The sequence below is a fragment of the Suncus etruscus genome, chromosome 1, assembly GCF_024139225.1.
Source record: "Suncus etruscus isolate mSunEtr1 chromosome 1, mSunEtr1.pri.cur, whole genome shotgun sequence".
NCBI lineage: Eukaryota > Metazoa > Chordata > Mammalia > Eulipotyphla > Soricidae > Suncus > Suncus etruscus.
In genome coordinates this window covers 61,683,800-61,707,240 of record NC_064848.1, presented here as the reverse complement: position 1 = coordinate 61,707,240, position 23,441 = coordinate 61,683,800, and the positions used below count along the sequence as shown (strand labels likewise).

The 23,441-nt window shown below is 51.0% G+C and overlaps 2 protein-coding genes across 2 annotated transcripts; one reads left to right on the top strand and one right to left on the bottom strand.

The window, feature by feature from the left end:
• The first annotated feature begins 5,963 nt into the window (after positions 1-5,963).
• Positions 5,964-17,268, top strand: CD72 (CD72 molecule). Its single transcript, XM_049771643.1, has 9 exons — positions 5,964-6,042; positions 6,189-6,290; positions 6,584-6,655; positions 7,123-7,206; positions 7,683-8,018; positions 14,481-14,620; positions 15,445-15,548; positions 16,165-16,305; positions 16,830-17,268. The coding sequence occupies exons 1-9, from the start codon at positions 5,964-5,966 to the stop codon at positions 17,266-17,268; spliced, it is 1,497 nt and encodes a 498-aa protein (XP_049627600.1).
• On the bottom strand, positions 17,024-21,430 carry TESK1 (testis associated actin remodelling kinase 1). The gene is made up of 10 exons (XM_049773322.1): positions 21,200-21,430; positions 20,955-21,076; positions 20,820-20,868; positions 20,304-20,450; positions 19,977-20,059; positions 19,738-19,828; positions 19,301-19,384; positions 19,102-19,191; positions 18,849-18,963; positions 17,024-18,194 (listed from the first exon to the last, which is right to left on the bottom strand). The coding sequence occupies exons 1-10, from the start codon at positions 21,428-21,430 to the stop codon at positions 17,308-17,310; spliced, it is 1,899 nt and encodes a 632-aa protein (XP_049629279.1). The 3' UTR covers positions 17,024-17,307.
• Between the last annotated feature and the right edge of the window lie 2,011 nt (positions 21,431-23,441).

Here is a 23,441-nt window from a genome sequence, read left to right as displayed (position 1 = left end):
GCTACACCTGGTGATACACAAGGCTTAATCTTGGGTCTGTACTCAGGAATCACCCCTGGCAGAGTTGGGGTCCATGTGGGGTGCCCTAGCTCAAACGGGTCATCAACATGGAAGGCAAAAGCCCTACTATTGTCTTATCACTCCAACCCTGGAAATAGTAAACTTGGCAGGGCTGGAGTCACGTACTGTGTCAAGGATGGTTTCTTAGGGGCCGGAAAGATAGCATGGAGGTAAGGCGTTTGCCTTTCGTGCAGAAGGACGGTAGTTCGAATCTCAACACCCCATATGGTCCCCCGTGCTTGCTAGGGGCGATTTCTGAGCATAAAGCCAGGAGTAACCCCTGAATGCTGCCGGGTGTGACCCAAACAAACAAACAAACAAAAAGGATGGTTTCTTTATCCACAATACATATTCTTCCCATTATGTCATATTTATTCCCACAAGCTCCATATGTTATAACTGCTGTAAGAAATGACCCAAAATGTATTGCATTCTGTTAGTGAGAATCTGGCCCAGATGTCTCTAGGGTGCTGGAGATTGGACCTACGAAAACAAGCATCCTGCCCACTGTACTAACTCTCTGGCCCCGTGGTTCTGGGGTTCAGCATGTGAACATTTGTATGAAGTCATTTTCCTACCCTCTCTTACCTACAGAGAAGGATGTCTCATGACCAAAGTATGAAGGCAAAATGAAATATGAATCAGAAAATGCCTGGTTAGACTGACTTCTCCAATGTTTGTCAGATAAACCCCTTCCACACAGCCAATTCTTCCCAGATGCCTCATCATTGGGACTCCCCCTTTTCCACCTTCATAATTTTCCTGTGTAGAGGGAGCAGGATTTGACTTGGGTGTTTGTTTTCTTGGCTTTCAGATGATCTCTCGGTTCCCAGAAGGCAGAACCATCTAGCGCAGGCCCCACAGCCCTAAAAGCCCCAGGCATGGCTGGCAGGTTGGACAGTTGTGGTCCAGCTTGGAAAGTTGGATGTCAGTACTCACAGGTTTGTGAGGGATATGCAGGGAAGGAAAAGGCTCTGCTGCCTTAACCCTCTCATGGCAGGCTTCATGCTGATCTAAGACAGAGGGGTGCAGAAGGCCAGAGAGATTCAAACCACCCCCAAGAATCCAGAGGAAGGTCTGTAGGGTAGATCTGCTACCCATATCTGAGGCATGCTGGTGACTTTGGAGGTTTTCACTCACTTCATGCAAACCCTGTCTAGGCATTTGACCAGATGCCAACAGCTTTCTCACTTATGGTTTGGTTCTGAAAACTGGACATGGCCAGAATTTCTGTTAGTGCTCCTTCTCTCATCAGCTCTGGATGCACTCTGACAGCCACCACCCATTGCTTTCACCAGCTGCTCGTTCACTCCCACTCACTTTCACGGTTCTCAGATGTCCCCAGGGGGTCACAGACACATAGCACTGCCATCACAGGGGGTGGGGCTAGCTGCTTGTCTGGGGAGAGAACCAGCTACTGGAAACTTTCATGAAGCAGGTCAGTTAACAGCTGCAGGGACACTTCAGAAATCAGTGGACCTTTAAAAGGAACTATCTGTGAACTGTGTCCCCATGACCTTTCAAGGCTTTTTTGAGAATGGTCTATGGATTCCTACAGTGGAAAAATAAAAACAAGCACAAGACACCTAGAGACACAGGAAAAGCATGTCACATACATACAAATACCCAGCGTGATAGACACGATAGGCCCAAGATACAAGTGATAGACATGGACATGAGGGAGAACACCCAACACATGGCAAGGACCTAGGGGTGCTCACATTTACTTGAACACACACACTCACATACATGCATTCAGGAACACACTGAGACACACACATTCAGACACATACTCATCACATGCACACACTCAGATACAAACTCAAACATCTGCACACTCACACATGTGCATTTCAAGCACAATACACATACACATACACATTCACACACATACTCATATATGTGTCAGTGAGCCCCTTTTCAGGGGTGGCATGGTACTGTGGGTAGGCCTGGGGCCTTGAACATGCCTCATACCCCACTAATCACACACATAGGCTGTGAGTGTGTGTGTGTGAGCACCCCCTTCTTCCTCAGCTGCAGGTGGGGCTCCAGGTGGCTGGCACATCCACTTCCGGAGCTTCTCATGCCACAAGCATCCTCTTTTGTAGATCCATCACGTTCTAGACCACACCCGTATAAAGAGCATTGGGGAATTAGCCTGCAACTCCTAGCCCTCCAACCCTCCCCTGCTCCTAGGCCCTCTCAGCTTCATCTACCCAACAAAGGCTCCGGATTCATTGGGGTTGTTATGTAAAGGGTCAATATTGGAATTTTGGGTTGTTTTATTTTTGGTTTTTGATCCTGCAGAAGTGGATCTTTTGGTGCTGGGGATGAAGCCTGGGACTCCTACATGCAAAGCATGTGCTCAGTCTATTGCACCTTATCTCTCTCTCTGCTTCTCTCTCCTCTCTCTGCCTCTCTCTCCTCTCTTTGCCTTTCTTCTTCTCTCTCCCTCTCTCTCTCTTCTCTCTCCCTCTCTCTCCCTCTCTCTTTTTCTCTCTCCCTCTCTCTTCTTCTTCTTCTTCTTCTTCTTCTTCTTCTTCTCTCTCTCTCTCTCTCTCTCTCTCTCTCTCTCTCTCTCACACACACACACACACTTTCTCTCCTCAGTTTTGGTCCTTTTAATGATGGAAGTATTTTACTAAGAAAGCAAGACAGAACCAAAACCAAATCAAGAAAATATCTACTTTCTGAGGCCAAGATGAGAGCTCAAAGTGTTGGAGTACAGGCTCACATGCAGGAAGCCTGAGCTCCATCCCCAGCACTGCACAGCCCTCAGCATCCTTGGAAGTGAGCCCTGAGCTCAAGCCAAACTAGCCATTAAGTACTTCTGGGTATGACCCAATACTACCCCTTATAAAGAAACTCTTCTAGGGACACCCAGGAACTCTCAGAGGCAAAATTCCAGTCTACAGTTCAGCTCAATGTGCTGAGCACAGCCTGAGCTTCTCTGTTGGTTGTTTGGGTTCCCTTAGTCCCCCCAATCTCCTGGCTATCATGTTTGCTTTGTAGCACTACAGCCCATTGTGTGACCACAGGCCAACATATAAATCAAGACGAAGAGGAAACAAAACCCCCAAGTCCTCTGTGGCTTCAAAATCTGCACTCAGCACTCATTCTGCTATGCCCTGGGTCCTTGCTAATGCAAGGCTGGGATTTAGGGCTCCCACAGGCAAAGCCCATTCCTCAGCTTACTTACTCCCCACTCTCCCTCTCTCCAGGCTACTGTCTTTTCTAGACCTGGGGCTCTCTCTTTCCTCCTCACCCCCAATGCAGGCACATTCCAGAACTCCTGTAACCTGGACCCAAAGGCAGGGTCCAGCTCAGAGGCTGGAACATCATTGCTCAGGTCCAGAGTAGAAGGACAAGACCACACAACTGGAATAAAGTTTAATACTTCAATCTGTCTGCCAACAAGACCCCCACACTGGCCAGCCCGGGCCACCTCCCAAAGAAAGTCAGGGTCAAGAGGAAGATTATATAGGGAAGGGAAATAGGGAGTTTCCAGCTTTCTGATGATCTTTAAAATGATTGGCTATTGTTTAGGGGTACTTTCCAACTGCTCCCTTGTCCTTCCCTGATAGACTATCTGGCCAAGGAGCTTGAGACAGTGTATATGGAAATAAGCTTATGAAGACCCCCACCATGTGGTTTTAACAAAATAATGTCTTTCCCTGCTCAGAACCTGAGAAGAAGCCAGCCATGTGGCCTTCACAAAACAGCATTCCTCCTTGTTTAGAACTTAGGTCCCTGGGGCTGGGCGGTGGCGCTAGAGGTAAGGTGCCTGACTTGCCTGCGCTAGCCTTGGACGGACCTTGGTTCGATCCCCCGGTGTCCCATATGGTCCCCCAAGCCAGGAGCAACTTCTGAGCGCATAGCCAGGAGGAACCCCTGAGCGTCACAGGGTGTGGCCCAAAAACCAAAAAAAAAAAAAAAAGAACTTAGGTCCCAACAATCACAAACCAAGGAACAGCTTGAGATGTGAACATCCATAGTACAGGAGAGGCTGTGAGGAGGGGTCTAGGGTGTTAGTGGAGACTGTATGTTCCAGTAATTTACTCCCCGCTCCCTAAGGCTTCACCCCTCTCAGGAGCAGGTTAGGGGTGAGAACTGCTAAGTGGAATCCTTGGCAGTACTGGAGCAGGAGGGAAGTAGAGTACGTGGAAGCATCCAACAGGTGAATGTGGGGGAAATGAATGTCATGAAATCAGAAACCCCCTTTTGGAGGTGAACCCTTCCCTAACCTCCTTTTCCCTAATCACTTCCTTTGGGATATAAAAACCAGAATAGTTGCTTTTGTATCTGACTTTCTTCCACCTGAGATTAGGGGTTGGTTTGAATAAAGAGAGGAGTCTAGCTTTGGGCTCGGCAGAAAATGAACACATGACAGAGGCCTGCACATGGCAGAGAAAGACCATGAGGCAAAAAGTAGATTAACTCCAATGAAACTTTAACTCACTGGCTTGGTATTATCTCTCAGCCACTACCCTGCTTCATCAGCCCTGTTTGCTTGAGAGGTTATAAACACTGTGCCTGGGGCAGTCTCACCCAACTTGTGGATTTATGGTTTATATTTTTATTTTACACCCTTTCTCATCTTTTTGTATTTTAATCATTTATTTTACTTAAATTACCATGAGATATATAGCTACAAAGCTGATGGTTGAGATTCAGTCATGTCATACAATATTCCTTCACCAGTTCACATAGAGAACTTTTTTTGGAAGCCATGTCTGCAGGGAAATCTGGGATGATGAGGGCACCTGATTGGCTTGGGAGACCATATAGGATAGTGAGGATCAAACGTGGGTTGGCAACATGCAAGGCAAGCGCCCTACCTGCTGTTCTATTCCTCTTGCTCCAACTTCTAGAGCTCATCAGGAGTGATTACTGAGAACAGAGCCAGGAGTAATCTCTGAGCACCACTGGATGTGACTTCAAACAAACAATAGAAGGGTCTAAATGCCACATTAGAATTCTCAAGGTAAGGGGCTGGAGAGATAGCATGGAGGTAAGGTGTTTGCCTTGCATGTAGAAGGTTGATGGTTCAAATCCTGGCATCCCATATGGTCCCCTGAGCTGCCAGGAGCGATTTTTTTTTTTTTTTGTTTGTGGGCCACACCCAGCGTTGCTCAGGGGTTACTCCTGGCTGGCACGGGGGACCATATGGGACACCGGGATTCGAACCAAGCATCTTAGGTCCTGGATCGGCTGCTTGCAAGGCAAAACACTGCTGTGCTATCTCTCCGGGCCCCAGGAGCGATTTCTGAGCATAGAGCCAGGAGTAACCTCTGAGCACTGCCAGGTGTGACCCCAAAACAAAACAAAACAAAAAAAGAATTCTCAAGGTAAACACCTTGTTATTGGGGGGTGCTACTCAGGGGCAATCATGGAAGGGGGCTAATCTTCAGTTTGGTGTTTGGGGATCATCCTAACAGTGCTCTGGGGCCTCTGTAGTGATAGACTAGGTCTTACAGTAGGCAAAGCATGAGTTCCAGCCTTCTCAGCCTTCTCTGGAGCTTGCAATTCCTGAGGGTGATGTGGGGGATGAAGCAAGTCTAGAGCAAACTTGGGGAGCTTTTCTTGTGGGCACAAAGCATTGGCAGTTGACAGGACAGCAGAAAAGGGGCCCACTCAGAGGGCATTGGAAGGGGGTCTGGGATGCACAGAGGGAGGCCTGTAGCAGAGTAGAGCTCCAGGGACCCCCAGGCTCTAGTTCTGCTCTGTTTCCTCTCCCCTGAGATGCTGTGAGTTGTGGGTGGAAAAGGGGCTGGCCTTCAGCAAGCATCTGCTTCCCCACCCTCTCTTCCTCTTTTGTGACTGGAAGTCACAGGGTAAACCGAGTTGGCCACAGATAAGGGATAGAGGGGGAACTCGAGGGCACAGCGAGTAGGGGTGAGGCCATGGCTGAGGCCATCACCTACGCAGACCTGAGGTTTGTCAAGGCGCCCCTGAAGAACATAGGCTGCCGGCTGGGCCAGGGTAAGAGGTAGCACTGGTGTGTGTGTGTGTGTGTGTGTGTGTGTGTGTGTGTGTGTGTGTGTGTGTGTGCATCTTTTACCTCCTTCATCCCTGTCCCCTGGTCCTGCAGGCCCCTTTCCACAAACACCACCCCCTTCTCCCTGCAGATGAGAATGAAGATGAAGATGGAGAACTCACCTATGAGAATGTGTCTCCAGCCCAGGGGGGACTTTCCAAGTTGGCTTCCTCAGGACCAGGGGACAAAGCAGGTATGTGGGTGCTGTGATAGGATCTGGAGCCAGGTTCTTGGGAAAACAGAGGTGCAGAGAGTGGCAGTCACCCTGGTAGTGAGGTGCTGGGGGTGATGGGAGAAGTTCTGGGGGAGGAAGACCTGGATCTGCTGGTAAAGACCCCTAAGGAGCAACTGGGGGAGATCCGGGAGAGTGATGAGCCCCCCAGAAAAGGATGGAGCCAGACCCAGGTAGAGAGGGAAGCATGGCTAGTGTCGGGGTGGATGAGACATATTTCTTGGGGTTCCGCAACTTCACATGTCTCTGCACAGGGCTCAGCTCCGAGGATCAGCACCCCTCTCCCTGGCCTTCTGCGACGCTCCCGGCAGCGAAGCGGGTCCTTCGTGGTGAGTCTGGCGGGCCCGAGCCCCTGCGACCCCTTCTACCGCCCCCCCCCCCCCCGGTTTCACCGTCACCCTCCCGCGCCCGCGCCCACCCCGGGCCATCATAGACAGGCACGGTACCCCCCGCGGGTGCGGTCTGACCCGTGAGTGAGTTCAGGGGTGCACCCATCACCTTCGACGTCACCCAGTCAAGCTCCGACCCGACCCGGCCCGGGGACTCAGAGTCCCTCTGTTTACCAAGGTTCCCCTCCCGCCCCCTCCCCACCCCCCGTGTCCAAGTCTTGGCTCCTGGCTGCCAGGCAGTCCCCCTTCTCCCAACCCCAACTCGGTTCTCTTCGCGGGATTTGCCCTGCCTTCCAGGGTCTTTGTCCGAGGCGCTTTCCCAGGACCCCCACATGCTCCTTTGAAGCGCAGAGTTTCCCGGGACTCAGGATCTGTCCGCCCCCTCCCAATGTCCCCAGGCCGAGCCACCTGTGTGCACTACGTGCTTCTGGGCCTGCTCCTGGGATGCCTGTTTCTGGCGGTGGCCGCGATCTGCCTGATGGTTCGCTGTGAGTCTGGGGGTGTCGCATTTCCTACCCCCACCCCAACAACTGTCCATCTCCTCACCAACCTCCACCCTCACATCACCTCCCTCTCACCCCTTGCCCTGACATCAGTCCTCATTCGCTAGACCTCCACATCGTGTGTGTGTGTGTGTGTGTGTGTGTGTGTGTGTGTGTGTGTGTGTGTGTGTGTGTGTGTGTGTGTGCATCTGGGGTGCTGGGAATGGGATCCAAGTCCACAATATGAAAGGCAAATGCCCTAGCCGCTTTTGCTATTTATTGTCCTGGCCCCCCAGTAAAGGTCTCTTTGAGTTTTGGCTCCTGGTGTCTTGCTGGGCCTCCCGCTGCTGCCAGGTGTATGCTCCAGGTTTGTTTCAGTTCTCACCTCTCTATATGCTTCTGGCAAACAGACCTTACAATCTGCCCCCTTGTGCCAAAGGTTGCAAGAAGCAGAGAGCCAATATTTCTTTGTGGCCCAACAGATCTGCAGGTGTTACAGCAGCTTCAGGGAGTGCATGGGGTACTGGAATCCACCAATAGCAGTCTGAGGCAGGAGCTCCGCGAGACCTCAGCAAAACTGGAGCAGACAAAGATGGAGTTGAAGGGGTCCAAGGATGAGCTGGAACAGAGTAAGAGTTTCCTAGAAAAAGAGCAGCAGGTGGGCCAGGACACCGAAAAGCAACTGAAGGACTGCCAGAGAGACCTGGATAATGTAAATGCCACCTTGCAGCAGGAGGAGACACAGAGGAAGAATTTGGAGCAAAGATTGGAAAACGTGCAGGACAGGCTGAGGCGCCTCTACACTTGCACCAGTCCAGGTATCAACCAGGGATCACAGTGCTGGGGCCTCTGTATGGTGTGGGGGTGACAGATGAAGGGAGAGGGAGGGGAGGAGATTCTAGTGGAGAGATAGGATCTTTGTATCTATCTTCTTATTTTTTTAATTCGAAAAATACTTTTCTTTAAATCACTGTGAGATACAATTACAAAGTTGCTCATGACTGAGTTTTAGTCATAGAATAAACAACTCTCATCACTAGTGCACATTTCCCATCAATGTCCCAAGTTTTCTTCCTGCCTTCCCTTTGTCATTCCCCTTGCCTGCTTCTGTGACATTTTCCCTCTCTCACTCCTCTCTCACTCCTCTCTCATTCTTTCTCTCTCCTTCCCCCCCCCCCACTGTGGTTTGCAATATTATTACTGAAGGGATATCAAACATGTCACTTCATCTCCTTTCAGCACCCAGGGTTTTTTTTTTTTTTGGGGGGGGGGGGTACACCTGGTGATGTTCAGGGTTTACTCCTGGCTTATGCTCAGAAATCGCTCCTGGCTTGGGGGAACATATGGGACATGGGGGCGGGGGGAATCAAACTGAGATCCGTCCTGGGTCAGCTGCATACAAGACAAATGCCCTACCGCTGCACCATCACTCCAGCCCCAGCACCCAGTTTTTGTTTAGAGTAATCTTGTTCAACTGTCATTGTCACAATGGTCTCTTCTCTGCCTCGACTGTACTGGTCCTCCTGTGGTCATCTCTATTGTCTCTGAATATTATTACCGTACAATCTTTTTTTATGTCCCATAAATGAGTGTGATCATTCTATGTCTAACCCTCTTCCTCATTTCACTAAGCATAATATTTTATAGTCTATTAATGAATAATAATATGCATCAATGTATAAACAAATTTCATGACTTCATCTTTCCTAACATCTAAATAGTGTTCTACTGAATAGATGTACCACAGATTCTTTATCCACTCACCTGTTCTCTGGCACTTGGGTTATTTCCAGATCCTGGCTATTGTGAATAGTGCTGCAATGAACATAGGAGTGCAGATGCCTTTTCGAACCACGGTTCATCCTAGGTTAGCGCTTGCAAGGCAGATGCCTTACAGCTAGTGCCACCACTCCAGCCCCAATTTCTAGTTTTTTTGAGGAATATCCTTATTGTTTTCCAAAATGGCTGAACCAGTCTAGATTCCCACCAGAAGTGAATGAGAGTCCCTTTCTTCATGCATCTGTGTCAGCGCTGGTTGTTCTTGTTCTTTGTGATGTATGCCAGTCTCTGTGGTGTGAAATGATACCTCATTGTGTTTTGATTTGTATCTCTCTGATGATTAATCATGTGGAGCATTGTTTCATGCAACTTTTGGCCATCTATATTTCTTCTTTTTTTTTTTGGTTTTTGGGTCTCACCCGGCAGTTGCTCAGGAGTTACTCCTGGCTCCATGCTCAGAAGTTGCTCTTAGCAAGCACGGGGGACCATATGGGACGCCGGGATTCAAACCGATGACCTTCTGCATGAGAGGCAAATGCCTTACCTCCATGCTATCTCTCCGGCCCCTATATTTCTTCTTTAAGGAAGTTTCTGTTCATATCTTCCCATTTTTTGGATAGGGTTAGTTTTTTTTCTTGTTAAATTCTCCCAGTGCGCTATATATATATATATATATATATATATATATATATATATATATATATACACACACACCCCTCTTCACCAGTGCAACATTCCCACCATCAATGCCCTCCTCCTTCCTTCCCAACCCTTCCTGTATTTGAGACAAGCATTCTACTTCCCTCATTCATTAAGATTGTCATGATAGTTGCTAGCATATTTAATTCCCTAACTGCACCACTACTCTTTGTGGTGAGCTTCATATTGTGGGCCAGTCCTTCTGGCCCTCCTCTCTATTGTCTCTGGGCACTATTACAATAATGTCCTTAATTTTTCTTAAAACCTATAGATCAGTGAGACTATTCTATGTCTATCTCTCTCCCTCTGACTTATTTCACTCAGCATAATAGATTCCATGTACATCCAAGTATAGGAAAATTTCATGATTTCATCTCTCCCGATGGCTGCATAATATTCCATTGTGTATATGTACCACAGTTTCCTTGGCCATTCATCTGTTGGTTGTTTCTAGAGTCTGACTATTGTAAACAGGTGTGAGGAAGGAATTTTTGAATTGTATTTTTGTGTTCCTAGGGATATACCTATAGTGGTATAGCTGGTTTATATGGAAGCTCAATTTCTAGTCTTTTGAGAAATTGCCATATTGTTTTCCATAAAGGCTGAACTAGATGGCATTCCCTCTAGCAGTGAATGAGAGTTCCTTTCTCTCCACATCTCTGCCAGCACTGATAGTTCTTGGTCTTTGTGATGTGTGCCAGTCTATGTGATGTGAGATGATACCTTTGATTCATTTTTTTGTTTTGTTTTGTTTTTGGGCCACACCCAGCAGTGCTCAGGGGTTACTCCTGGCTGTCTGCTCAGAAATAGCTCCTGGCAGGCACGGGGGACCATATGGGACACCGGGATTCCAACCAACCACCTAGGTCCTGGATCGGCTGCTTGCAAGGCAAACACCACTGTGCTATCTCTTTGGGCCCCCTTTGATTCATTTTTATTTGATCTTTGTGCATGCATTAAAGAGAGGTCTGAGTTCACTTTTTTTTTTTGTATGTAGTTGACCAGTTTTCCCAACACCACTTGTTGAAGAGACTTTACTTGTTCTACTTTGTATTTCTTGATCCTTTATCAAAGACTAATTAATCATTGGGGGCTAGAGAGATAGCACAGTGGTAAGGCATTTGCCTTGCACGAAGTCGATCCAGGATGGATGGTGGTTCGAATCCCGGCATCCCATATGGTCCCCTGTGCCTGCCTCGAGCGATTTCTGAGTGCAGAGCCAGGAGTATCCCCTGAGCACCGCTGGATGTGACACAAAAACAAAACAAAACACAACAACAAAATTATAGTTGAAGGTTAGTCTCAGGATATTCAAGCCTATTTTATTGATCAAAGGATCTGTCTTTATTCTAATACAATGCTTTTTTAACTACTACTGCTTTATAGTACATTTTGAAGTTAGGAAAAAATGATGCATTCTATCTTCTTTTTGCTATGGTTTATCATTCCATATTCATTTCAGAAATGTTTGACCTATTTCTTTAAAAAATATCATGGGTAGGGCCCGGAGAGATAGCACAGAGGTGTTTGCCTTGCAAGCAGCCGATCCAGGACCAAAGGTGGTTGGTTTGAATCCCGGTGTCCCATATGGTCCCCCATGCCTGCCAGGAACTATTTCTGAGCAGACAGCCAGGAGTAACCCCTGAGCACTGCCGGGTGTGACCTAAAAACAAAACAAAACAAAAAAAAATATATATATATCATGGGTATCCTTATAGAGATTGCATTATATCTATACAATGCTTTGGGAATATACCTCTTGTTTATTTATCTAAAAACCTACCTATCTGTCATCTGTCACCTCTCATCTCTCCATTCATGGATATTCTATCCTTTACTGACCACTCTCTCCATCTATCAATCTCACTCCATCAACCACCTATCCACCCAATCATCCATCTTCATCTGTTTATCCATCAATTTCTCACAGTGTCCGTTAGTTCCTCTTATATCTATTTATTAATCCCTCATCTACCTTTCCATGAACTCCTATTGATCAATCAATCTCCTTAGCCATCTCTTATCTCTCCATCTATCTCTCTGGAGCCTCGATGTGGTCCAGAAAGGGACACTGAACCAGAGTGAAGGCTGACACTAGCTGCCATGACCGTCAGGCAGGGAGGACAGAACTGCACAATGGATTTAGGGGGACTTACTTGGCTCTAAACAGATCCTCCTTTTGTGGATGGGGCAGCCCTAACACTGTCCAAATCAGACAACTTCCTTGCCTTGACATTACCATCAAGGATCTGGAACCACCCTAAATTTGGACGTGATGTTGTTTGCTTGCACATTTACTCAAAGGTCTATGTAACTTGATGTCTCTTCATATCTGAGATTCCCCAAATGCTTAGAAATACTGATTAGCACAGAGCAGTCTGGATGCTTGTGTGAAGGCAAATGACCAGAGCGGGTGCCACTCATAGTGAAGGGGTAGGAGTGCTGAGGGCTAGGGAATAGGATGAGGTGTTCATTTAGTCTTTTTCTGATTTGCAGCACTGGAAATTGGAACCATGCAAGGTAAGTGCTTTACTAAACTCTCGCCTGGCTCCTGTTCCTCCATTCTGGAAGCAAAAGACCAGCCAGTTTAGGATGAAAAATGGCCATTTTAGACTTCATTCAGACCACAGTGGTCCTCATGAGACTCCTCCAACAGACTGCTCCTAATCTCAGTTTTTGATCTGTCACCAACTTCTCACAGTTCTGTTGTCCTTCTTATGCTCATTATGGTTGTATTTTCTTTTCTTTCTTTCTTTCTTTCTTTTTTTTTTTTTTGGTTTTTGGGCCACACCCAGCGGTGCTCAGGGGTTACTCCTGGCTGTCTGCTCAGAAATAGCTCCTGGCAGGCACGGGGGACCATATGGGACACCGGGATTTGAACCAACCACCTTTGGTCCTGGATCAGCTGTTTGCAAGGCAAACGCCGCTGTGCTATCTCTCCGGGCCCTGGCTGTATTTTCTTGAGATGACCAAGTATGCCCTTGCCTGCATCCACGGTTGGCACATTGTGTGATCATTCCACTTAGCGCAGACTTCTACTGTTGACCTTAGCTGGCTCTGTGCATTGCAGGCAACTGTGCAAGGATTGACATGATCTCAGGGAGCCTCTTACCCTACCATATTCCTTATTACTTTCAGCAGATGATCCATCAGAGGGGGAATTCCTTGGTTTCCCACCACCAAGTCTCTATAATCATCTATAACTTCATCCACTTCCCTCAGTTCCAACAATAACCACAACAACTTGCTATTGTTTTTAGTATATTTTTGATTGACATCCTTCCTCCTGTGCCCCAACCCCTTTCCCAATCCATTTTTCATACTTCAGCCAGGGTTATCCTTAAAAAACTGAAAGCTGATCATGTCCAGTTAACTGCATCAAAGATTATTAAGATACACAGCTTTGTGTCTGGGCATTGACACAGCTCAGAGTGTAAAACACTCTATTGACTTTTTCTTGTTCTGGTCTGAAAATATCCAATCCTTAACATGGCTTATGCTCTCACCTTCTTCCATCTGGCCATATTGATGTCTTTTTATTCAAGTGCCCATCAATTTATTTCTCTACATTCCAATTCAAGAGGGTAGCTGGGTGACCAAGACCAAAGAAAAGGTGCACAACAGAGTGTTTTTTGGAGGATGGAAGTAGAACCCACACAACATGTCCATGATACAGATGAATCTGGAGAACAGGCTGGGGTGTGGGTATTAGAGAGTGTTTATTTCCTATGAATAATCAGGAAAAGAGAATAGACATGAGACAAAGTGTGAGGAGGGACATGAAGAGAATTCACAAGCATCTTAACAAAGTCAGTAAAATGGGCACCAATGCTTGTTTTAAGTGGATTCTCAACTTTCAGTTTCAAGAAATTAGAGTCCCAAGTTAAAATGTAACATTTCAGCCAGGGGTGTTGAGCAGCTTCTTGGATTTTACTGAGTGGGCCAAGCTTCCTTTTTTTCTTCTTTTTTTTTTTTTTTTTTTGCTGCTTTCCCTGCCACATTTATAAGCCAGAGTTTAACATAAATCACTTGAGGATCAGAATTGATGTATAGTGATTATTTTTTTGGTTTTTGTTTCACATCCCCTGGAGGTACTCAGAGGTTAGTCCTGACTCTTTGCTCAGAAATCACTTCTAGCAGGCTCATGATCATATAAAATACCGGGAATTGAACCCAAGTCCATCCTGGTTCAGCTGCATGCAAGGCAAAAGCCCTACTGCTGTACTATCACTCCGGCCTAGTAAAGTGACTTTAAAGGTGTATGATAACAAATGTTGACTACTTTTAGGGAGAGAAAAGAGGTGCCTGGCTGCTTGCAGAATGTGGGGAAGTTTTCAATATGTAGGGGAGTGATTTAGGGGGTTGATATGATAAGAAATCCTAATGACACTTATATAAGGGCCCATGTAAGATCAGTTTAACTATGGGGTAGCTGCTGTAATGAGAAGTTGGGTACAGTACCAGGAGCCCGAGTACAGCAGCCTTGAAGATTATTAAGGAGTCATGTTGAATGTAAAAGGTTCTTAATACACAAGATGGGGAATTAGGCCAGTGCTAGAGCATTTGCATGTGTGAGGCCCTGGGTTTGATCCCTGGCACCAAAACAAACCAGAGTATCAGGAATTCCATTTCTAGGGAAGGTAAAAGAAAGTTTGCCAAGTTCAAAAGACCTGCAATGGGTGAGAGCACTAGGATAGCCCAGGGGAGGCTGATTGAGTCTTGCTCCTGTCCTGTCCTGTGCTGGGCTCTCCCTCTGCATTCCCTGCGGCTATCACTCTGTTTTGTTTCCTTTCCTTTTTTAGACTCCTGCTGTCCTCTGGGATGGGAACTGAACAAGAGGACTTGCTTTCATGTCTTACTTGCTCGGAGAAGTTGGGAAGATTGTATAGAATATTGTAAATTGTCATCTAACCTAATCATCGCTGACATTTACTATTACTCAGTAAGCATATCCTAACTCCCAGTCTCCAGTGGGCCTGTCGGTTTGGGGGCGTGGCAACAGTTGAGTATCTGTACATATGTGGCACTCACACCATGGTCTGCCTTTCCTATGAAGGGTAGGAAAGGTAGATAAATGTTTCCACCAGGTAGCCCTTAACTGATTATAGTTTGCATGAGAGTTGACTTGCCACCATTAATGTCTCATTTCAGCTGCCCCGTCAACTCTGATCTCCTTGCTCTCTCAACTGGAGGGTCCTGTACCTAGGGAAAAAAAATGGGAGCTGGTTCCTGAAAACCAGAATAACCCACAAAAAGACTCTTGTCCAAGGCCAGCAGAGCCTCTTATCCATCTAGGAGGGAAAGTGGAGGGAAAACCTGTGTCTACAGGGGGCACCTGAAAACTGCAGGACAGGTTCCTATGAATAAATGCCTACAAAGCTGGTAGCATTGGGGCCAGAGAGATGGTACAGCATGCAGGGGTTTATCTTGTACAGGCCCATTCAGTTTGATCCCTGGAACCCTGAGCCCCTTCAGAAATAAGCCCTGAGGACTGCTGGATGTGGGTCCTAAACCAAAAAGCAAGAAAAAGCAAAACCAAAAACTTATTGAAGCTTGTGGGCTTCCTGGTATACCAGGCATCTTTCATTAACCTCAATCCCCTCCTTCTTCCCTAATCCATGCTGACTTTTGGTTTGGGGCAACACCTGAAAGTATTTGGGGTTTAAAACCTGGGACTCCCATATGGGAAGTATGTGCTCCAAACCTTTGAACCACCCTGATTTTCCATTTTCATCACATTCCACCTCTGCTCTCTGAATTTGCCAGGATGATACAAACATCAATTACTTATATCCAATGCTCTATCAACTTTCCTGGTCTAAACTATATATGATTCGCTTCAGGAACAGAAATGATGGTAAAACAATTGGGTAAGTTTGTTATGGATTTGGGGCATTTACAACTTTACAATTTCTTCAAAAAGGCCCATTTCCATGTTCTCATCTGAATCCCCGTAAGTCAGCATCATACTATTTGTTCCTCTATTTGATTAATAATTGTAGGGAAGTCCTGTCTATTCCTAGTATCTAGCAGGCTGTAAAACATATTTTCAATTACTAGGTTGGGACTTAGTCAGTGGTAGCTAAAGCTTTTGCTAGAATCTCACAATTGAAGAATACTGGTGGTCTAACTTTTGTTGTTCCACCAGGCTACCCAACCGATGTGGCACTTTCTCAGTTGAGGCCTCTTGGGCACTGTAGTTGCTCCATGAAAGTGAGGAAGCAATGGCTTTACACTGAGGATTGATCCAAAGGATATTGAAACAGCTGTTAACTCTCATGTTCCCTAACTGGAGCTTCTATTTTGGGTGATCCTTATCCCCAACCTAAAGCATCTTCTGGTGGGAGTCCAGTCATGTGTCCCCAAACATGCAGACATGACTTGGGAGAGTTTGGGCTTGAATCAGGCTTTAAGCAGGATCATGAGAGAGAAGAGAGTGAAGGGGCACAGAGAACCAAGATTATCCTAGTCCACTTTACTCTTTAGGTATAATTCTAAGAGGACATGTGTCATTTGGGAGAAACACGAATACAAGTTGTCATACACATGTAGTGGTAATCTACCTTGCATCTGTGAGTCGCCAGCTTTCAGAAATGAAGAACTGGAGCTGCCTTTAAACTGGGATAGGTAAGTGTGAAGGAAGGGAGTGTATGGAAGAAAGGAGAGGAGTGTATGGAGGGGGAGAGAGAGAAGTGGGAGGGGTTGAAGTTGGGAGGGGAGGAGAGAGAAGTCAGGGGGGAGGGAGGGAAAGGGGGGAGAGAGAGAGAGAGAGATAGAGATAGGTGCTGGGGGGTTGCAGAGAAGTGTTACAGCTTTCCAGGATCTAGAGTGAACTGCATGAGAGAGAGAGAGAGAGAGAGAGAGAGAGAGAGAGAGAGAGAGGAGAGAGAGAGAGAGAGAGGGGGGAGGGGGAGAGGGGAGAGGGGAGAGGGGAGAGGGAGAGGGAGAGGGAGAGGGAGAGGGAGAGGGAGAGAGAGAGAGAGAGAGAGAGGGAGAGAGAGAGAGAGAGAGATAGGTGCTGGGGGGTTGCAGAGAAGTGTTACAGCTGTCCAGGATCTAGAGTGAACTGCATGATAAGCTAATGCTGCTTTACTCTCCCTATATAGGCCAATAAGAGACCGAGCCCTTTATCCCTAACCTACAGCCTGCAGGTCCAAGAGCACCTTGTTCTGCCTGGAAAGTGTCCAGCTTGGCCAAGGGCCAATCCAGGCCCCACACTTCTCTGCAGCCTGCTGCCCTTGGTGTGAAGTCCTATTTCCTGGGAAGGGGGTGAAGAAGCCTCGAAAAAGAGATTCTGGCCTCCCTGAGTGGAATGGGGTGGGGGAGGGCGCATGGGCTGAGCTGATAGGGGCAGCCCGGAGCCAGCCAGGCAGTTTTATTGAAATCTTTTTAAATAATCTGCACGTTAGTCTCCTATGTCAGCAACACTGTGTATGTTTGGTGATTCTCGGTAGAGCAAGCTCTGAGGCCAAGAGGCATGTCCACTCCCTCGAGTCTATGCTGAGGTCCCCTACATGGGGGAGAATAATCAGTGAGCCCAAAGGGGCTGCAGCTGTCCAGCACGTGTGTCCTGTCCTTGGTGCATCCTGAAAGCCAAAGCAGGAGGCCTGTGTACCTCAGGCCCCAATGCTAAGAGCGTGCTCCAGGCAGCTGCAGGCTGGGTGTGGGGGGCTTGGCATGGTGTCCCCGGTGGCAGAGGAGGCCGCCTGTCTCACAGTTCAGGTTGCGGTATCGGGCCACAGCCGGTGCGGGGCGTGGGCACATAGACAGGAAGCCAAAGCTGAAGGGGCCCAGGCAGCAGCCAGGGCAGGGTAACCCCTCATCAGCTTCCCGGGGTGCTGCAGGGGGTGGTGAGGGCTCTGTCCGCTCCAGGGCTGATGCCCGGGGTAAACTGTGCTGGGCCCGGTTCCAGGGCTCCCCAGCCCAGCCTTGTGGGGAGTTTACCACCACAGCTGGGGGGTTGTTGTTCAGAGGAGGTCCTGGTCTAGGGGACCAGGGCTGAGAAGCTGAGGAACAAGTGCTGATGAAGTTGTCAGTGGCCACCGCCATGGTCAGCTGGGGGTTTGCTCCGGGAGTATCTGGCTCAGGGCTGCTGCCTTCACACTCCATCTGCTCCTCAGCTGAGGGACCGGCAGCTGGGGGTCCTGGACCAGGCAGCACTGTCTCCATCCGCCGGGGGAGCTCAGGGGAGGCGGGCAGGGAACGGCAACGGCGGGCTGGGGTCACAGGCTGCAGCTGGGTGTCTGGAGTGGTTACCAGGGGTAGTGGGGCAGAGGGCAGTGGTGAGGGTGGTGCCAGGGACAGAGGCACCCCGGATTTGCTGGGTGTGTCCAGAAGCTTGATTTTGCCGCCCCTGAGATCTTCCCGTAGTGAAAATGGGTTCACTCGAGTCAGATTGTCCCCCCAGTTTGGAGGTAATTCTGGTGAGGGGGGCAGGAAGAGGTCTGATCGGCTTCTGGAGAGCCGGGGATCTGGCCTGGGAAGCGTGGCCGAGGGACCCCCTCTTGGAACAGTCCCTGTAAAGAGAAGTTGAGGTAACTGTTCTTAGTGCCAGGCAGGGTCTCACTTCTGAGGTTTTACCAAGCAGCTGGTGGATTAGAGCTTAAAAAAGGGTTTCAGGGGCCAGAGAGATAGCATGGAGGTAAGGCGTTTGCCTTTCATGCAGGAGGTCATTGGTTCAAATCCCGGCGCCCCATATGGTCCCCCGTGCCTGCCAGGAGCAATTTCTGAGCCTGGAGCCAGGAATAATCCCTGAGCACTGCCGGGTGTGACCCAAAAACCAAAAAAAAAAAAAAAGGGTTTCAGTGGGCCTGGAGAGCTACAGTGGAAGGGAGCTGGCCTTACAGGCTGCTGACCCAAGTTCAATCTCAGGCATCCCATTAGGTTCCCTAAGCACTGTCAGAAACAATTCCTGAGTGCAGGAGTAACACCTAAATATTACCAAATGTGGCCACAAAACAAAACAAAAGGGCCTTATAGGTGCTCCTGATAGGTGAGCTGACCCATGAAGCCCATTACTTCTCCCTCATTCCCTCCTTCTAGAATGAACAAACTGTTTTTCCTGGACGCCTCTTATTCCCTGGCCCATCCCCAGTCTTCTCTACCAAGTTTCTAGAGTTCCAAGCAAAAGCAAGGCACAATTATTTTTGGAAAAAGGGGTGCTCCCTTACCCGGGGTATGCTTAAGGGGTGCCCTGGTGAGGGGGGCTGGCTCCGACAGCTGCTCCAGGATCCATTCAAGGTGTGGGGTAATTTCGCTGAAGGGGGCTCGAGTGCCTGGCTCCATCTATTGGGTATAGATTGCGTAGCTTTATTCAGTATTCCTTGAGAGGGTCTTCCAAGTTTTTCTCCCACTCAGAGAGTCAGGTCAGCCTTATGGGTTGCTGAGGGCACAGGGAGGGTGTTTGGGGGAGGGGGGACTTACACTGCAGCAGTGAATGGCCAGAAGGAGGAAGGGCAGTGGGCAGTCCTCGCCAACCAGTGCCCGGAAAGCAGACACATCCAGGCCAAAGTTCTATGGTGAAAAGGGAGGGGCTCATGTCAGCTTTCCCTAGTTTCCCTCCTGCCCCTAGCAGGACCCCCACTCCTTCTTGGTTGAGGGGCCAGGATGGAACCAGTCTTACCTCCGTTCGGGGCAGATAGTCGGGGTCTGCAGGTACCCGTGCAATAAGCTCGCAGAGGACGATCCCGAAGGCAAAGATGTCAGCCTGTGGGTGGGAGACCTCATCAGACCCTGGCCAAGGGGGGCAGAGTCCTATGTTTGCAGTGTTGGAGGAATGTCCCTGAGGGGCAATAAGGATCTTTGGTTCCCTGAATTGAGTGTCTGTGGGATGGGGTCTTGTGGGAAGATCTTGGGTCTCTGGAAGGCCTTGGCAGTCTAGATTTTTGTTTATTTTTGGGGCCATACCTGGAGCTGCTCAGAGATCACTCCTGGCAGGCCCAGGAGGCCATATGGGGTGCCGGGCATTGAATGTGGGCAGGCAAGGCAAGGCAAATGTGCTACCCAATGTACTAGTGCTGCGGCCAGAAGCCCTAGGGGTCTGAAGGGTTGGTGTCTTACCTTCTCATCATACAGCTCACCCCGCAACACCTCTGGGGCCATCCAGTAGGGAGAACCCACCACAGCCAGTGGCTCTTTCTGCACGCCTTCCCTGGGGCAGAGCAGGTACAAGCATCCCTTTCAGGACCCCCCCAAACAAAGAAGGCGAGTCTCCTCCCCATTCCAAGGGCAATATTTCAGAGGCTACACTTAGCAATTAGCAAGGGGTTTTCCAGGAGATTAGGGGAGATTCAATTTACCTATACACGGGGATCTTCTCAGCCAGCCCGAAGTCACCCACAACAGCTGTAAAACCTCGAGCTTCCCGCCGGATCAGACAGTTCTGCCGCACACAGAGCACCCCACACCTATCACCTCCTGCTCCTGCCATGTTAGGAATCCCCCTTCTCCAGTGTCCCCTAATCTTGCGACCTCACCCATCACACCTAACACAGATTGATTTTCAGTACTTCAGTGTATTCCCCCATCCCACCCCGATTCTGGAGACCCCAACACCCTCAATTTTGATATCCTCTCAGTGAGGCACACCCCGACACTCCCCCTTCCTCCACCCAGGTCTGGCCTACCTTAGAGGTGAGGTCCCGGTGGAAGACACCTTTGGCATGCAGATACTGCAGGCCTCGGGCAATGTCCAGAGCCAGGCGGAGTCTGACAGGCCAGGAGAGGGGTTCAGGGGAGCTGAGCAGTTGTTCTAGAGTCCCCCCATTCATATACTGGGTAGGGGGAAGGGGGAAGGAGTGTTAAGGCTTCAGGCAGTACTCTGCAACTCTCCCTTTGAGCCAGGGGAAGTTTCAGAGGACCCCGAGAATGGAAAGGAGAGTTTGCTCTTAGGCCCCACTCTCTGTTCCCCAGTCACACCAGCCTGTGCTGTGGGCAGTGGCTGAAGAGCAGAGAACATCTTCAGCCCAGCGGAAAGTTCTACTAGCGGCATCTACCCAGGGAAGGGAGGATGGGGCCATGGAGGCTTTTTTGTCCAAGGGAGAGAGCACCTTCCTCATCCGCTCGGTAGGTGCACCCGGCCGCAGCCCGGCCGGTTATTGGGAGTAGAGGGGAGAGTGTTCCCCTGGCCTGCCCACACTCACCTCAGTGAGAGCATGCAGCTGGCCCTGGTGCACACAGACGCCCATGAACCTGGGGAGTGGGAGAGAGTTGGCCGAGGAGCGCTCGGGCCCCGTGGCCCCCGTCCCGCTTCTCCCGGTGTCTGGGGGCCCCATCACCTGAGGATGTTGGGGTGCCGGAGCCGGTTCATCAGCTGCACTTCCCGGAGCGTGTTGCCGCGGTTACTGGGGAGCCTGTTCATTTTCAGCACCAGGACCTGGCCGGACTGGCGGTGCCGGACCTGGGGCGGCGGGGCCGGGCTAGGTGGGTTCCGAGCCCCCAGCCGGCGCCCCGCGGCCCGGCCCCGCCCCGCCCCTCCGGCCCCGGCCTCGGCCTCCGCCGGGCTCGCCGGCCCCCGCCCTACCTTGTACACCTCGGAGAAGAAGCCGGCCCCGATCTTCTCGGCGCAGTGGAAGTCGTCCACGCGCGCCAGGCTGGACACGGCGCTGCGGAGCGCCCGGTAGGACGACGGCCGGCCCCGGCCCGCACCCACGCCCGCGCCCGGACTCGCGGCCCCCGGCCCGGCCGCGCCCTCCCCCGGCGCCTCCGCGGGCCCAGGCCCCGGGCCCCGCCGCGGGGGCCGCTCCCCGGCCATCACCGGGCCCCCCGCCCGGCCGGCTCACATGGCAGCGCCCCGGGGCCCGGGCAGGCCGCGCTCAAGGCGCCATGGGCGGCCGGGCGGGCTGGACGAGGGCCGGGCGAGGCCGGGCGCCCGCTCCGCTCCGCTCCCGCCCGGAGGACGCTCAGCGGCCGGGGCGCCCGGGCCCGCCCCCGCCTGCCTGCCGCGCCGCGCCGCGCCGCGCCGCGCCGCGCCGACCCCGGGGACTGTGGCTGCGCTCCGCTGCGCGCTGCGCCGAGCCGAGCCGAGCCGGGCCGAGGCCTGGGACGGGCGCGGCGCTGCTCCCGGGCGCCGGGCGGGCGGGCGGGCGGGCGGAGGCGGGCGGCGGCTGCCGGGCTCCGGCGCTGGGCTCAGGCTCCGCGGCCTGCCGGGGGGCGGGGCCGAACGCGCCGCGGCTTAACCCCTTCGCGCCCGGGCTCGGCCCGCGCCACGCCCCCCCGTCCCAGCGTGTGTGTGTGCGTGCGCGCGCGTGTCCCCTTTCTCTTCCACCACCTTCAGGTTTTTACCGGGTGGAGAACCCGGCACAGGAAGCCACCCGAGTCCTGGGCTCCATGGACCCTCTCATCTCAGCTGCAATCGGAGGTCGCCCCCCACACCCGTCCACCTTCCCGGCCTCTGCACGGCACTGGCTCAGTCTGCCGTCTTCCTTGGTCTCAACTCCACGCTGACCCCCCACTCCATGCCCTAGAGTCTTCGGGGCTCCGTGACACAGACTGCGTTTTTATTTTTACTTATTATTATTATTTTGACCGAAGTGGATTACATATCTTTCACAGTAATCGTTTAGGTACATATTAACATTGAATCGGGGGATTCCCATCACCGAAGTTGTCCTCCCTCCACTCCCGTTCTATTTTTTTGTTTATTTGGGGTCACACCGGCCGGTGCTCAGGGTTACTCCTCCTGGCTTTGTGCTCAGAAATCGCTCCTGGCAAGCTTGGGGGGACCCACATGGGATACAGGGGAGTCAAACCCAGCTCTGTCCTGGGTCAGCCGTGTGTGTGTGTGTGTGTGTGTGTGTGTGTGTGTGTGTGTGTGTGTGTGTGTGTGTGTGTGTAAGGCAAACGCCCTACCTCCGTGCTATCTCTCCGGCCCCTGCCCCAGACTGCTCTTCCGGAGCTGTGATGCCCCCCGGCCCGCCCACTCCAGCTGTGTCTCCCAGCAACTCTACATCACTGCATCTCGCATCCCTGCGAGCAGCCAAGGTCCCAGGCTGGTCCTCGGGTGCAACCTCCACCTGCAAAGAAGCCACGCCCACGGGACTGCCCAGGCCACGCCCACAACAGGGCCCACGCCCCTTCGTCGAGACCCCGCCTCCCGCGGTGTGGTGCGGCCACTTGACCCTCGCCACTTCCAGTGTGCGCCAGAAGCTCTCAGGGCGATGCCTCCCTCGCCTGGGTTTGTCCTACGCGGAGTCTCCCCCTTCCCTTCTAGTGACCCCTCCTCTCCACGTTCCTCTTCTCCTGAGCGTGGCCCAACTACCATCTATGCGACTCTAGTCTCTGCCCGGTTCGGCGGCGCGCCACTCAGGAATCCCATCCCGCCCGAGGCGCCCCCTCCGGGCCTGAGGAGGAGCTGCGCCGGCTTCTTTAAGACGGCGCGGGGGTCCCGCGTGCGTCAGGACGTTCTCGGGCTCCTCGGCGCTCTCCGTCGCAGGCGCTTCCGGTTTTCCGTTGGCCACGCCCCCTCCCACCGGCCCTCGGCTGAGGAGCCAATCAGCGCTTGGGAGAGGCGGTCCACTTCGCGCGAACCCGGCGGAACGCTCCGGAACAAACGTTCGTGGGTGTCGGCGCGCGGCTGAGTGCCACCTAGCGGCGGGATGAAAGGTGGCAGGCCTCTGGAGCAAAGAGACTACGTTTATCTTCCTTGAGTGATTTCTTTGTGAATTAATTGTTCACCAATTCCCAGTGACGCAGCGATATAAAAGTCTAAAGTAACATTTCTGGAGATGCTCAGAAGAAATAGACGTACGATCAGCATCCGTGGT

Bases quoted from the DNA above. Each gene is read 5' to 3' on its own strand.
- CD72 (XM_049771643.1), top strand. From the start codon at position 5,964: ATGGCTGAGGCCATCACCTACGCAGACCTGAGGTTTGTCAAGGCGCCC. The intron at 6,656-7,122 runs GTGGTGAGTCTG...CCCCAGGCCGAG, and splicing joins GGCAGCGAAGCGGGTCCTTC to CCACCTGTGTGCACTACGTG. The intron at 14,621-15,444 runs GTAAGCATATCC...TGAATTTGCCAG, and splicing joins CTGACATTTACTATTACTCA to GATGATACAAACATCAATTA.
- TESK1 (XM_049773322.1), bottom strand. From the start codon at position 21,430: ATGGCCGGGGAGCGGCCCCCGCGGCGGGGCCCGGGGCCTGGGCCCGCG. The intron at 20,451-20,819 runs GTGAGTGTGGGC...CCCCCTACCCAG, and splicing joins AGCTGCATGCTCTCACTGAG to TATATGAATGGGGGGACTCT. The intron at 20,060-20,303 runs GTAGGCCAGACC...TGTGTGCGGCAG, and splicing joins ACCGGGACCTCACCTCTAAG to AACTGTCTGATCCGGCGGGA.